This window comes from Perognathus longimembris, chromosome 8 (genome assembly GCF_023159225.1).
Source record: "Perognathus longimembris pacificus isolate PPM17 chromosome 8, ASM2315922v1, whole genome shotgun sequence".
Classification (NCBI taxonomy): Eukaryota; Metazoa; Chordata; class Mammalia; order Rodentia; family Heteromyidae; genus Perognathus; species Perognathus longimembris.
This window is the reverse complement of record NC_063168.1, coordinates 10836269-10849870: the sequence shown is the minus strand read 5'-3', so window position 1 is coordinate 10849870 and position 13602 is coordinate 10836269. Positions and strand designations below refer to the sequence as shown.

The 13602-nt window shown below is 48.8% G+C and overlaps 1 protein-coding gene across 3 annotated transcripts in view; it reads right to left on the bottom strand.

Moving 5' to 3' along the window:
* Sh3rf3 (SH3 domain containing ring finger 3) overlaps positions 1-13602 on the bottom strand; it is a 307314-nt gene that overhangs the window by 71045 nt on the left and 222667 nt on the right. For all 3 annotated transcript variants that reach the window (XR_007211826.1, XM_048352504.1, XM_048352505.1), the window contains exon 4: positions 4397-4756. Coding sequence is in view for 2 of the 3 variants with exons in the window: in XM_048352504.1 (XP_048208461.1) it covers positions 4397-4756 (360 nt within the window). In the remaining variant the exon portion in view is untranslated. The remainder of the gene's footprint in view (positions 1-4396; positions 4757-13602) is intronic.

Sequence of the window (13602 nt, the reverse complement as noted above, 5' to 3'; positions counted from 1 at the left end):
ACTAAGATTTTGTTGAAAACCAACTAGCACCTCCATCTGAAGCCTAGTACATAAGGAAAAAACCAGATTCAATGGTGATTGGCCAAATCTGGCACTGAAGTCTTGCCTCCCAGGGAATCTTGTGCAGCAGTCAACCTATATGTGATGCTTAGAGATGGAAGAGGAAACTCAGACCTGGCCAGTGGCAAAGACAGGGTGTGAGACAATTGCTGGGTGGTTTTTGAGCAGTACCACGCTCCCTAACTTGGCTAAAGGGGCAGGGGGAGGGGAGGGGGAGGCTCTGAATTCTTCCAGGTTATATCCCAGCCTATTAGCTCAGGAATGCTGCAGGTGGGCACTTGGCAGAAGGCCTTGGCATCTGAATTGTTCAATCCCCAGGTGATAATGGGCCTCCCTGAAGTGGAGCCCTCAGATGTCGCCAGCAGGGAAGCGATGCGGAAACACAGACCAGGCTGCCTGTCTCTGGGGACAGAACTCAGTGTGTGGGTGACAGACAGGATGGAAGGACTCAGGGGATGCTGAGCAAGCTCAGCTTCCTGGTGGGAGAGAAACAGCAGAAGGTCTCAACCACTTTCACCCTTTATTCACCAACACTTTCCAGAACATCTAGGCCCAGCCCACATCTAACCAGGGAGAGAACTGGAACAGATGCGGCCCAGAGCCTTGGTACTCTCTCAGTCTCTACCCCAGTGTAGCAGCCCCAAGGAGGGAGTGGCCACCTGTCTATCACTACAGTCACTATAGGGAGGCACAGCCGCTCTTCTACTTAACCCATAAAGAAATCCAGGCTTCTGAAGAGGAGGCCAGGCACCTTGCAGGGTTGAGAGGTAGATTGTCTGTCTCTGGAGGCCAACCCTCAACCTTACACTTGATGGGCTCCAGGACTTTCTGGCTTTCTCAGCTTCTGTAGCTCTGAGATGGAAAGAAATGGATGGCCTCACTCCATACCCAGATGAGCCACCCAGCAGAGGAAGGTGAGAAGGGAGAAGAGGCAAGGGGGAGGAAGTAAGGTCCCGGAGGAGGTATGCATGCAGGAGGAGCAAACAAGGTCCTGGCCAGCCATTCAGAGGTGGCTGCGGCAGCTCAACAGCTCTGCATCCCATGCCTTCAGCTTTCAGGAGGCTCACAACACTTTTGTCTGAGAAACAGGAGAATGTCTGGGTTTTAGTCCTTTGTGTGGAAACTATGGCCTCCATTTCCATTTTAAGGAAATGCAAAAGAGAGAGGGAAGCAGGTCAGTGACGCTGGTGGGCAGGCTGACAGCCCTCACCCTTATTTCTGCCCACCCACCCAGCCTAGACGTCAGTCACCATTGATGTTCTCTGTGTGCGTGGATTTGGTTTGCATTTGCTTCATCTCCCACCACAGGATTTGAGAACCAAGCCAATTTTAAATGGCACCACAGCGGCTCACGTCTTGGTAGCCTTTCTGATTTATGGCTGTCTTCACACACAGCTTCCTCTAACTACACTGTGTCCTACAAGGTCCGCATCAGAGCCCATTTTTACCAATGAGTCTCTACTGAAGCCAAGCCTGGCTGTAAGCCGGAATTCAGCACGGCGCCCAACAAGTGGCTCCTTTTCTGCTGCAGCTGGCTGAGTTTCCAGGACAGACAGCTTGTGTGGACCTTCCTACAGAACCCAGCACGGTGCTCAGGGAGCACTTGATAACCATCAGGGACAACAGCCACACCTCCTCTCCAAAAGAAACCACAGTAGGACATTTGAAACTGGGGTCTTACAAGACTTCTCGCTATCTCGCCACCTAGAAGGTCCTTGGTGGGCATGGGAGGACAGCTGAACATGTCTGTGTGTCAATGTAGGTTCTAGACTGTGAGAACCTTATTCACCTGTGCCCTGTGGATCCCACCAGGAATTAAGATGTTCTGTGTTACAGCGGAATAGACTTGCTGGGGATTGAGAGGCCTGTGGGGGTCAAAGCATTGCTGCTGTGGTGACCTAGCCCATGCCTACGGGCACTGAGGAGCTGGGGGCTGCAGGACCCCCTCCCCTTCTCTACCCACCAAGACCAATACACACGATGCTGCACGCACACTGGTGTACAAAGGATGAATGTGTGCATACAACAGCACTACATTTCTTCAGGTCTGTGGTGGCAAAGCTAGAGTTTCACCAACTGACCCCAGATGTCTGAGCTATAACTGGCCATCCTAGGATGTTTCTGGAAAGGTGAGGGGAATCCATGTAGCCCAATAGTTTGGGTGTCTGGCTAGCTTTGGCAGGCCAGGGTCAATCCTCAGGCTGTGGGGACATCCTGACCCAGACATGGGTGGTCAACAACCCAATGGGAACCAGGAAGGCAGTAAGAAACAAGGGCAGGTCTAGAAGACACATCTCAGCACGGTCAGACTACAGCAGCACCCTGGGGCCAGCTCACGTATATACAGTGTTCCTTTTGTTTTCCTGTCTAGGAAAACAGGCTGACTGCTTTGTTTGATCACAAACCTAATGTAGTGACACAAGAATGCCTGTAGCCTAGTCATGACTCACTTCAGCAGCTGGAAAATGGATCACTTAACAGCAAACAAATCCTTATGAAACAACGGAGAAAAGCAAATTCATTTCATTCCTGCCTCTTGGGCTCCCTAGAGCAGACACCAGGAAAAACAGTAGGGGTAGGTGCAGGGCAGAATGAAGGGAAGGATAGAACACCAGCCACAGCACCCACATGTGCCAAGCCCATGTTTTGGGGGCATGTGGAAAAGTGCCGGAGATGTTCTGCTCCTAGGAATACAGCATAGCCACGCTAAAGTCCATGGCCCAGAGTTCCATTTTCACAACTCCCAGGGAGCTCTAAGGGAGGGTAAGACGTGGAAACAACACTCACAAGCTACAGAACTAGGAGGGCAGGTTTGCTCTAGTGGTCCCAGAACTATCCTTAATTGGCTCAGGAATAAGATCTCCCATCCCAGCTTCTCTCTCCCATCCTCTGGTTGATGGGAATTCCCAACTTCGGTGAGGGAGGGCCATAGTTCCTCCACAAGACAAGTGATTGAAGACAAACACAGGTGTACACATAGGTCTGGGACCTTGTTCTTCTTAGGAGCTCCCACCAGTCCTCCTGTAACTGACAGCTGAACTGAGTTTCTTACAGAACAATCTTCACCTATCTATGTCACATGCAACTTCGAAAAGAAACCGACTCATTACCTGACTTATGTAACTGAAACCTCTCCGTACATCACCTTTACAATAACAATAAAAAATAACAATTCTCAATTCTCCAGAAATTCAGCTGTGTGTGTGTGTGTGCGTGTGTGCATGCGCACACGCGCGCGCGTAGGTGCTGGGGCTTGAACTCAGGGCCTGGGTGCTGTCCCTAAGCTTTGTACACAGGCTTGAGCCAGGCTCAGGTGAGAGGGTGCAGGGTAGGCAGGAACCAGAACCCCACATGCCACTGGTACACAGTTGCCACATCCCAAAGAGGTTGGGTTGGAGGAGAAGAGGCCACATCACCTTCTCTTGCATCTCAAGCATAGAAGGACAGCTATCCAGCACTGTGGCTCCAGGGCTACCCCTACCAGTCCTTGGGAGAGTCTCCCTCCTTCCTGGCTCTGGCACCTGCATTTACAAAGTAAAAACCTTCCCCATCTCTACTATTTACGTGTGGCAGGGTTGTTGTTGTTGTTTTTGCCAGTCCTGGAGCTTGAACTCAGGGCCTGAGCACTGTCCCTGGCTTCTTTTTGCTCAAGGCTAGCACTCTACCACTTGAGCCACAGCACTACTTCTGGCTTTTTCTGTTTATGTAGTGCTGAGGAATCGAACCCAGGGCTTTATGCATACTAGGCAAGCACTCTACCACTGAGCCACGTTCCCAGCCCCTGTGGCAGGTTTTACTAATTATTTCATATTCCTTAAAAGTCTAGCTTTGGTTACTTAAATCTGCCAGGAAAATATTGGAAATAGAGTCAACGTCATGTCCAGAAACAGAAGTCATCTGTGGAAATGCTAACAATAAACGTACTAAATCCTGTAGGTAACTGAGAGTTTGAGCTCCATCCTTTGCTCTGTGTAGACTTACAGGAAAGCTCTAAGTACTTTAGGGCTAAACCAAGGCTTCCCAGGACACAGAGACACGGACTACCATGGAGACAAGAAGAGCTTCCCCCTAGGTGCATGGCTGCTACTCTAATGCCATGTCCTGTGGTCCCTGGTAACTCCCTTCACACCTCACCCCCCCCCCACACACACACACTCACAAGGCTCTGGAGCATACCCAAAGTCTGCAGTAAGGAGAAAACCTCTGTAACCCCCAAAGCAGTTCTATGATGGCTCCCTCTGTGCTAGGTCAGGAACCCAGACGATTGAACATAAAAGTAAAGATGGAATCCCAGAGACCCCCCCAATAGCACCAGCCCTGAGCTGCAGAATGTTACCTGGGTGGGCGCCGTGCAGGAGAGATGAACAAGCTCCCCAATCCTGGCAGCAGCCCGGGGGTCGCTGGAGCTGATGAGCACCGGGGCACTGATTTCCATGGAATGCCTGTGGCTGGCCGCCTGTGAGGACTTGTGCGTCACGCTGAGCGCGGTGAAGGAGTGGCGTTTCTTGGCATTCTTCTTGCTGTCCACGCGCCGCTGGAAGGCACTGACCGCCCCCGAGCTACCTAGCGTGTGGCCTGGAGCAATGCTGGCCACCCCACCGGAGTCAGAGGGCAAGGGAGTGTCACAGCCAGACGCGGCTGTGGCAGCCGGACACGGCTTGTCCATCTCGATGAGCTGCTTGGCAGAGTCGTTGAGCTAGGCAAGAAAGGGGGGAGAAGGGGGTCTCATGAAATAACTTGCAAGTGCCACGTCATGTTCACCCTGAAGTTCTACCTTGTTTCTGTTGACAAACTGACCATGAGTTCAAGTTCAAACCCAGTCAGATCACTTCTCCCGGCCACTTCCACTGTATTGCACAGGAGAAACAGGACAGGGGTAGGGATGCACCTGCGTTTGACTGAGCTAGGTTTCCAGAGGCTCGTAAGATGGAGGGTGTTTTCCGTAACCAGCTACCTCCTCCACCTCAGTTTTTCCACTGGCTTGCCATTTTCAGAACATAATATGTAGCAATGCAGAGAACATTGGCCAGAGGCTGGAGTGAGCTACAGCGAGACATGGCCAGCCCTGCCTTTACAACAGGCTTCTTCCTACGTGCCTGTGCATGAAGCTGCACCTGCTGGCCACTGGGAGAACTCAGGGCTGTGGTCAGATGCATTTTACTCAGGTGGCCAGGAGTCTGCTCTGGTTAGCATGAATGATGGAAGATGACATGAGCAGCCAATGACCTGTTGGCTCAAGTTATTCAGCAAGGACTCAGCTCATGACTCCTTCCTGTGTCTCCCACCTGACCTTCTAAACAACATCTATTTTTTTTTTTTTAAGCAGAATTTTCCTTTGACAAAATCCTGATCATGGTAGCGCATATCTAGAATGGTCAATGGAAGGTCTGAGACAAGCCTGGAATAAACTGGGAATGAAAACTCTCTGAGTGGTACCCAAGAATAGCCCCCGAGGCCCGTCTGTGAGCAAGACAGCTCTGGCAGCACCAGCTGAAGGACAACAAGGCCTGTGCTTCTATGGAGGTCTGTCAGGACCCTAGTGAGGTTCCCTGACTCTTCCACTTGAAGGATCCTTTCGAGAGGTTTTTCTTATGCTGTGTTTGGCTCAATTTAAGTTGATATCTAGAGGGGGAATTTGCAGTGATTTAACAGAATAAAGGAGAGAAAACGATTTGTTTTGTGTACAGGAAAGCCAGGAAGTAAAGGTAATGTTAGAATCAGCTCAGGGTTATTGCCACTAGACAGGTTAAACAAATGCCACCAGCCTAGGTAAATGCCTTGAAGATCTACACTTTCTCTTTCATCTTTGCAGAAGTATCAGAAGAGCCTGAGTAAATGCCAGCTGGCTTTTTTGGCGGGCCGATCTGGGGGAAGTAGAGAGTGAAAAGTGAAGGAGCTCCAAATATGTCTCCAGATTTCTCCTCACCCAACAGTAACAGTATAGATAACAGTATGGGTACTGCTGGCACACCCCCAGTCAGGGCAACAGGCATGGGGACTCTACAATCCATCCCAGGGAATCACAACTCTACAGTCCACAGGCACCTTAGGGACACCAAAGAGGCAACCGAGCAATGCTATCAAGTATTCTAGTCAAATAGCTTTCCAGGAGCCGCAGGAGCTGCGTGCCCGCAGGCCAGCTGGGCAAGGTCAGATTCAGCACATCACACATGTGTTACCTGCACCTCTGCTAGGCCTTCAAGTGGACTTGTGTGCAAGTAGGTCTCCCCCACCCACAGCATAAGTACCTCTCCCAGTGGGAGCAGAGTCTGGCATCGAGCCTAGTCCAGGAAATCCCTGCATCCTGAGATGGCATGAAGGGAAGGTCTGTTTTCTTTTGGCAGGCACTGCTAGGAGCTACAGCTGGCAACACCTTGGTGAGTTAAAACTACAAAGCTCTGCTGAATCTCTACATGGAAGGAAGGAAATGTGTCCTCAGGGGCCTTGTTGTCTCCAGGCAGGATGACTGACTGATACACCTATTGCAGGGCTGGACATCTCTGTGTCTTTGCATGGGCGTGAAAACACACTCTAGGTTCAAACTCATGTGATCTCAATCTCGGATTGCCTCCTTTGAAATTGTTTCTGCCAGTGAGGCTTGGCTATTTTGCTTTGTTTTGGGCTTTATTCTGTTACTTCTCGAAAGTGCTACTCAAAAAATAACCCAGTGTCTGTTCCCTCCGGCAGCCTTCATGGGGTTCTCTGAATACCTTGGTAGGGAATGTCCTTCTGGACTCTATGGCCCTTTCCCGCGGGGTTCATGGGAAGACGGTGAAGCAGGAAGCCATCCATTCAATAACATCAGGACATGGCTAATACACCTCCATATGTTCTCCACTGTCACTATGGAGAAATCTCCACCTTCTTCCCCAGATACCTGGAGTACCTCATTTAGCTTCTCTGTGGTTAATTTGCTCTTAACCCACTCCATTTTTCCAAACCAGGAAAGCCAGACACCAGGGCCAGGGTATGAAATCCAGGAAACATGGGGCCCAATGTGAATACTAGCATGGATGTCTAGGCTCTCTACTGTCATTGCTGAACAAAGTCACCAATAATACTTCTTTGGCTTTGCCACATATCACTTCGAAAATACCTGCATCGTCCCCCTTTATAATGACAGTTGAGGGGCAATATGCTTTCCTCAGCCTGCTTTAATAATCCAGGGTCTGCCTTAATAATTCCAGCTCTGGAAGCTCCAGAACTGAGTGCAAATAAATTTTCATTGAAGACGTTTTTAGCCAATTGTGGCTACACATACCTGTAATCCTAGCTACTTCGAAGGCTGAGATCTGGAGAATCACAGTTTGAGGCTAGCGTGGGCAGAAAAAGTAGGGCATGGTGGGGCATGCTTCGCATCCTAGCTATGTGGGAAGCATAAATAGGAGGACTAAAGACCAGATAGAACTGTGAAACAAAATAATAAACGCAAAAAGAATTGAGGAGTGGCTGAAGTGTACCTGCCTAGCCAAGCACAAACCCTGAGTTCAACCCCCAGTGCCATCACTACCTGGGGAGGGGTGAACTATATAGGAGGACTCACTAGGCTGTGTGAAAATAGTGCCTCATTTTATATGAGGGATTTAAGCATCTGAGGATTTTGATATCCACAGGATACCACAGGAGGCATAGAACCAATCACAACGATAAACACCAAGGGATGACTACATTCATCCAAATTGCTTTCCTGGATATTTGTAGTTGGGTCCTAATATCTAATCCTGACCACCCCTGAGACCCTGATCTGGTGTCGCGGAGGTGTTCCCAGGTCAGTCACGTGTGGCCAAGGATTTAGAGGAGTGGTTGCACTGACTGAGCAGCTTGGATGTAGGTGCTGAGAAGCCACAGTGAGCAAACAGCTCCAAGTTATTCCCTGTGCTGCTGTGCTCCAAAGTACCTGAGATCCTTGTGTAGATGCCAACTCTGGCTCAGAAGGTCTGGGATGAGGCCCAGTTCCTGATTATCGACAGGCGCTCAGGAGACAGCATCGAAGCTATCCTTTGCAGCCTTCATTCAGTAGCAAGCTTCCACAAGCCTGCTTCTGCCCTCCCAAGCCCCCACAGGACTGAGGGCAGCACTGTGTTCTGAGAGGCCTCCTGCTTGGCATCTGCTTACCCACATCTACATACAGTCCAGGTCAGCAGGCTGGTAGCTTCAGAAACTCAGAAGCAGGTGAGGAATGACTTTTACCTGCCTGAAATTTTCATCAGCAGAAATCTCAGGAGCTTCTTGCCCCACTGAGAAGGCAGGCAAAGACAGGCAGGTTGCATTTTGATTAGGGTTTCTTTGTCGTAAAACATGCCATTCTTTACATCATTAAGCTACCAGTAGAGGCGTGAAGAAAGATCCCCTCCCAATGCCGGCTCCCTTCGGTCTCATTATCCTTAAAGGCTGTTTTACGGATATACCTAGAGCCTTAATAGGGAAAGGCCACCAAAATAGGGGGTCATAAATGCTGACAGAGCATGTCAGAAGCAAGTGGTAAACTTTCAGACCCTCTCCATCCCCACATCTGCCCACTTGACCCTTTTACCAAGCATGTCAGGCATTGTACAGAGAAGCATACTGAGGTTCAGAGAGGCTAAATGGCTTGTTTGAAACACACACCGCAAACAAGTGTCGCAATCACCGTTGCCACATCTCCTTGATTCCTTCGTGACTGCAGAAGACAGGACTGCCTTTTGCACTTGGCCAAATCTTTCGGTTCAAGTTCACATGATCACGGAGGTATATTCAGGGCCTGGCACTTGGCTTCATTTTAGAGAATCAAATATGGGGCTTTAAATATCAGACATTTCCTGTTGTTCTTGAAACTAGGGTAAATACTGAAGTTGGAAAAGGTTTTTTTTGCCATGAAGACAAACTACAGTTATGGGTGGGAGGGCATTTCTGTCCCCTTCCCTTTATTTCATAGGCCTGCTAACAGTGCCAAACTGATTTGCTAAGATGTTTGAACACTAGGCATTTGCAATTTGGTCTGTTTACACCTTGGTGTGAAATTTGGGTTACTGGAGCATATCGGATATCAGTTTTTCAGATGAAGGAAGCTCAGCCTGCCAAGTCTATGCAAACTGTCAAAAATTTTTGTTTTAAATCTCTGAACTCAAGACCCACCATTTTGGAAAAAAGGGCTTCTGTTCCCTTCACAGAACAGCCACTCCTTTTTCCCCTGGAAGAGAACTCTGTCTTCCTTGAAATTAGGAGTTGTAAAGTGGGAAGTTACACCAGGAGCACTGCAGGAGTGTGATAAAGACAACCTGAGGAGCGACCACCCCACCCAAGTTTGACAGACACCTGGGTTATCCCGGCTGCTGGGCTGGCCAAGGCCCCTGAGCCTGAGGCAGCAGCTCTTTCCCATGCCACCTCCCTATCCTGGGGTGCTGATGGACACAGGTCAGGCTGCTGTCACACTGACACAGTGGGCTGGCAAGCCAAGGTGATCCTTGAGATGACCAGTGTTTAAAGCAAGACAGATTTCAGCAACGAAGACAAATGCAGCTACAGACTTAGATTGCAAGAACAGTTGCCTTGCTGCTGGTGTAAAAGCTGACTACAGACAAGTTTTTGTGGGGCAGAGAAGATGCCTGAAAATGACTAGAGGGAAAGGGGGAGAGAGGTTTTCATTTACACCTCAGCTATAAAACTGGACAAGACCTTGGGGCCTTGTGGGATGAGGGTAGCCCCACGGGTGGCAGGCTGTGCTGTCCCACCATTCTCTGGAACTGTGGGGAAACACAGAGCTTGCCTCACCTGTCTACAGGTAACAGCTGCTCCTAGGGCAGCTGGATGAGCCATGCCTCGCTATGGAACACTTTGTCCAATCGGACTGCTCACACTTGGGTTTCACAGACCAGAGCACACTGTTCCACCACTGCTCTACCCTGCCTTCCCAAGAACAAGGGGGTAGCCCCTTGCAGTGTCCCGTGCTATAGCTGGAAGATGGCCTGCAAAGGCTGGGTCAGGTTCCCTGAGACAGGAAAGCCCAGGAAATGACTGACACCCGTAGGACCCTTCCTACCAGCCCTGATCACAAAGGTCTGGGGGAGGACCCTTCAGTTGTTCAGGAAATCCTTACTCAGCCAAGGACCTCCCTGTGTAGCCTCTGGTCCCGATTTCCATCCTTTCCGCCCAGGAGGACATGAAGCTTGACCTTCCTTGAGGTCAGCCGCTTGCTGCTTCCTGGGGGATGTTTCTTTCCGATCTAGTGACCACACTCAGCTCGGCATCAAGGCCTGAAGCAAGAAGGGATTTGGACTCAAACCATGCAAACCGAAATTTCCTTCATTTGCTGATACTGCAAATCTGATCTAACAAAGTATCCGAATCAGCGCAAGGGCCTGATTCATACCCTCATGGACCTGTTGAAGGGTTCAGACTAGTTTGAAGACCCTGTGGCACTCTTGCCTGAATGAGAACATTTCAGAGGAGACAAAATGGACATGTATCAGCAAGCAGAAATATACAAAGGGTACAGAGTATCCCTCCTGGATCCCCCAAAACACTGCGGAAAGTCTCTGGCTAGGCGGTGGGCCTCAGACGCCGGGGAAGGATCCACGGGTCTTTCCTTGGCTAAGCCTGGATACTTTGATCCTGGGTGATGGCCTCTCGGTAGAGAGGGAGCTGTGCATATGCCCTGTCCATGTGAAACCACGGGGTTTCAGTAAGCAGTGCCATAGGCCTCTTCTGCCTTAGGTGTTATCAGTCACAGTAGGCTGGGGAAGTACGAGGAGAGTCACTTAGGAGATGACACGCCTGCACAATGTGAGCAGTTGGTAGCTCCACTACCAGCTGCACCAGCCCAGGATTAAATACTCCTGAGCCCATGTCTCTAGTCAGTGCAGATATTTTCTAAGTATACCAATGTGCTGTTCACATTATAGACATGTCATATGTTTTGTTTTTATTTAGTGTAATATATAGAGATGATACATATATAACACATATATAATATGCATCACCAAAACACATACTTACATCATAAAACACAAAATAGACCCTGAAACAAGCTGTTCTTTAAATAAGTATGAATAGCAACTCGCATATTTTCTCCCCTTACCCACAGAACAATGATTTTCAGTTTATTGTGCCCTACCAGCAGTTCTAGAAAATGAAATGGAATAAGAGGAAATAAAGAAAAAGCACCTCATGTGTTGAGAAGAGTAGTTTCACAAAACATTTAGTTTCACGAGTACTTGATCAGGATGTAAAACGCACTCCTCACCCAAAATGACACAAAAAGGCCCAAAGCTGTTGATTGTCATGAGGAGTGGGGAGAGACATTTCCTCCATCAGAGGCAGTCGGTCCCTTTCTTCCCACCTGCACATGGTCATAGAGATGCAGCAGGAATCAGGGACTTACCCGCCCCCCCCCCGCCACTCCCCAGCCAGTGGCTGAGGAGCCTCATGGAGGGAAGAGCTTACGGCATGGTTTGTACTCACAGGCTCCAGCACCTAGGAAGGGGATAGACCATTTGTTCCTCTTCAGTGGGGTGGCCTGTGTTCTAGATGCAGCACCTCTGGGCCAGGAAACTCACTCCCTAGCTCTGTGGACAGCACCTCAGGCCTGCATTGTTATGAGACCAAGGGACAGTGACTGCTTGGCCAGTTTTATAGAACACTAGGCAAGAGCACTGCTGGACTGTGCTGCTATTGTAGACTTCACATTCTAACTAGGTTCTTCTTTTTTTTTTTTTGCCATCCTGGGGCTTCTTGAACTCAGGGCCTGAGCACTGTCCCTGGCTTCTTTTTGCTCAAGGCTAGCACTCTACCACTTCTGGCTTTTTCTATATGTGGTGCTGAGGAATCGAACGCAGGGCTTCATGTATGTGAGGCAAACACTGCCACTATCCCATATTCCCAGCCCCCTAACTAGGTTCTTCAGCATTTCTTTTTTTTTTTTTTTTTTTTTTTTTGGCCAGTCCTGGGCCTTGGACTCAGGGCCTGAGCACTGTCCCTGGCTTCTTCCCGCTCAAGGCTAGCACTCTGCCACGTGAGCCACAGCGCCACTTCTGGCCGTTTTTTCTGTATATGTGGTGCTGGGGAATCGAACCTAGGGCCTCGTGTATCCAAGGCAGGCACTCTTGCCACTAGGCTATATCCCCAGCCCCTCTTCAGCATTTCTTTGTTTAAATGATCTACTTGGGGAGCTCGCAGATGACAAAGCCTCCTTCCCTAGCCCCCATTTCAGAACAGCTTCTATGTCAATAAGACAAAGACATGAACATTAAACTTCTAAGAACTACAGCCTACTCCATCATCTCTTGGTCATCTCATTTTATACATAATTAAAGAGCTTAGTGCTGGTGTATAGTCTGTGCTCAATAAATGCCTATTAGATGTATGAAGGCAATAGACATCTGTATGTGTCTGCAGTAAAAGCAGTGGTAATAGCTGTTGATTGAGTGTATTCTAAGTGCTATGCTCAGTACTTCTACACTTTTCCTGGTGCTGCAACTCTCTCCGACTTCATGAATGCAGGGCCATCTTTACAGCAGCTACTTACTGAGCACCTACTGTCAGGTAACAGGTGATAGGTGTACCTTTCCACAAAAAGAGCTTTTCCTGGGGTGTATGCCACAATCACATGGGGTCTTAAGAATATTCATGATGCTCAGATTACACCTGTAATCCTAGCTACTCAGGAGGCTGAGAGCTGAGGATTGTGGTTTGAAGCCAACCAGGACAGGAAAGCCTGTGAGACTCTTATCATCAATTATCTAAAAAAAAAACACAACAAAAAACCAGAAGTATTGTTGTGGCTCAAGTGGTATAATACTAGTCTTAGTGCCCAGACCCTGAGTTTAAGCACCAAGACTGGCACAAATCAAAAGAATATCCATGATGTCACAAAAATAACAGCTCATAAAGGAAAGAATATTCATGATGTAACCAGCTCATTAAGGCAAACTGAAGGGAAACTGTTCAATTAAGACTGGGTGACATAGGGAAAATAACCCCTTTCAATGCTCACAAAAGTTACAATGGACCAAAACTGGTAAGTTATTTCCAGGCAGTGGAGATGTACCACAGGAACAGTATGGTGTGCATATAACTTTGTGTTGTGCACACATGTGTACGTAGAATAGGTGCATGAGGATCTACATTCAACAGTCTCTAGGAGGTCTGATGTGAAGTTAGGATGGACATAGAGCCTCCGCTGGCTTCTTGTACAAGGGTCAAAGAGCTTCTGAGAAGATGGAGAAGAAAGCTTTGGGTATTCTCACGGAATTCTGGGCCCAGGTAGCAGCAACGCAGTAGGATGGGAATGGTGTGTTCACGTAGAATGGCCAGTGGAAAAAGAGACTTCCCACACACCATCTGAAACTGGGACTTCAGAAAGGGGACTGGGTCTTATTATGGAGCACACATATACTGAGCACTTATTGTACACGGGAGACTTGGCTGGGCACAACAAATACAACAGTGGAAGAAAACATAAGTGAAACACAACCACTGAGACAAGAAGCAAACATCTTTCATTCTGTAATGTCTATTGGATGGTGAAAAGCAAATGGAGGAGTATGAATGAGAGGAGAATGTGCC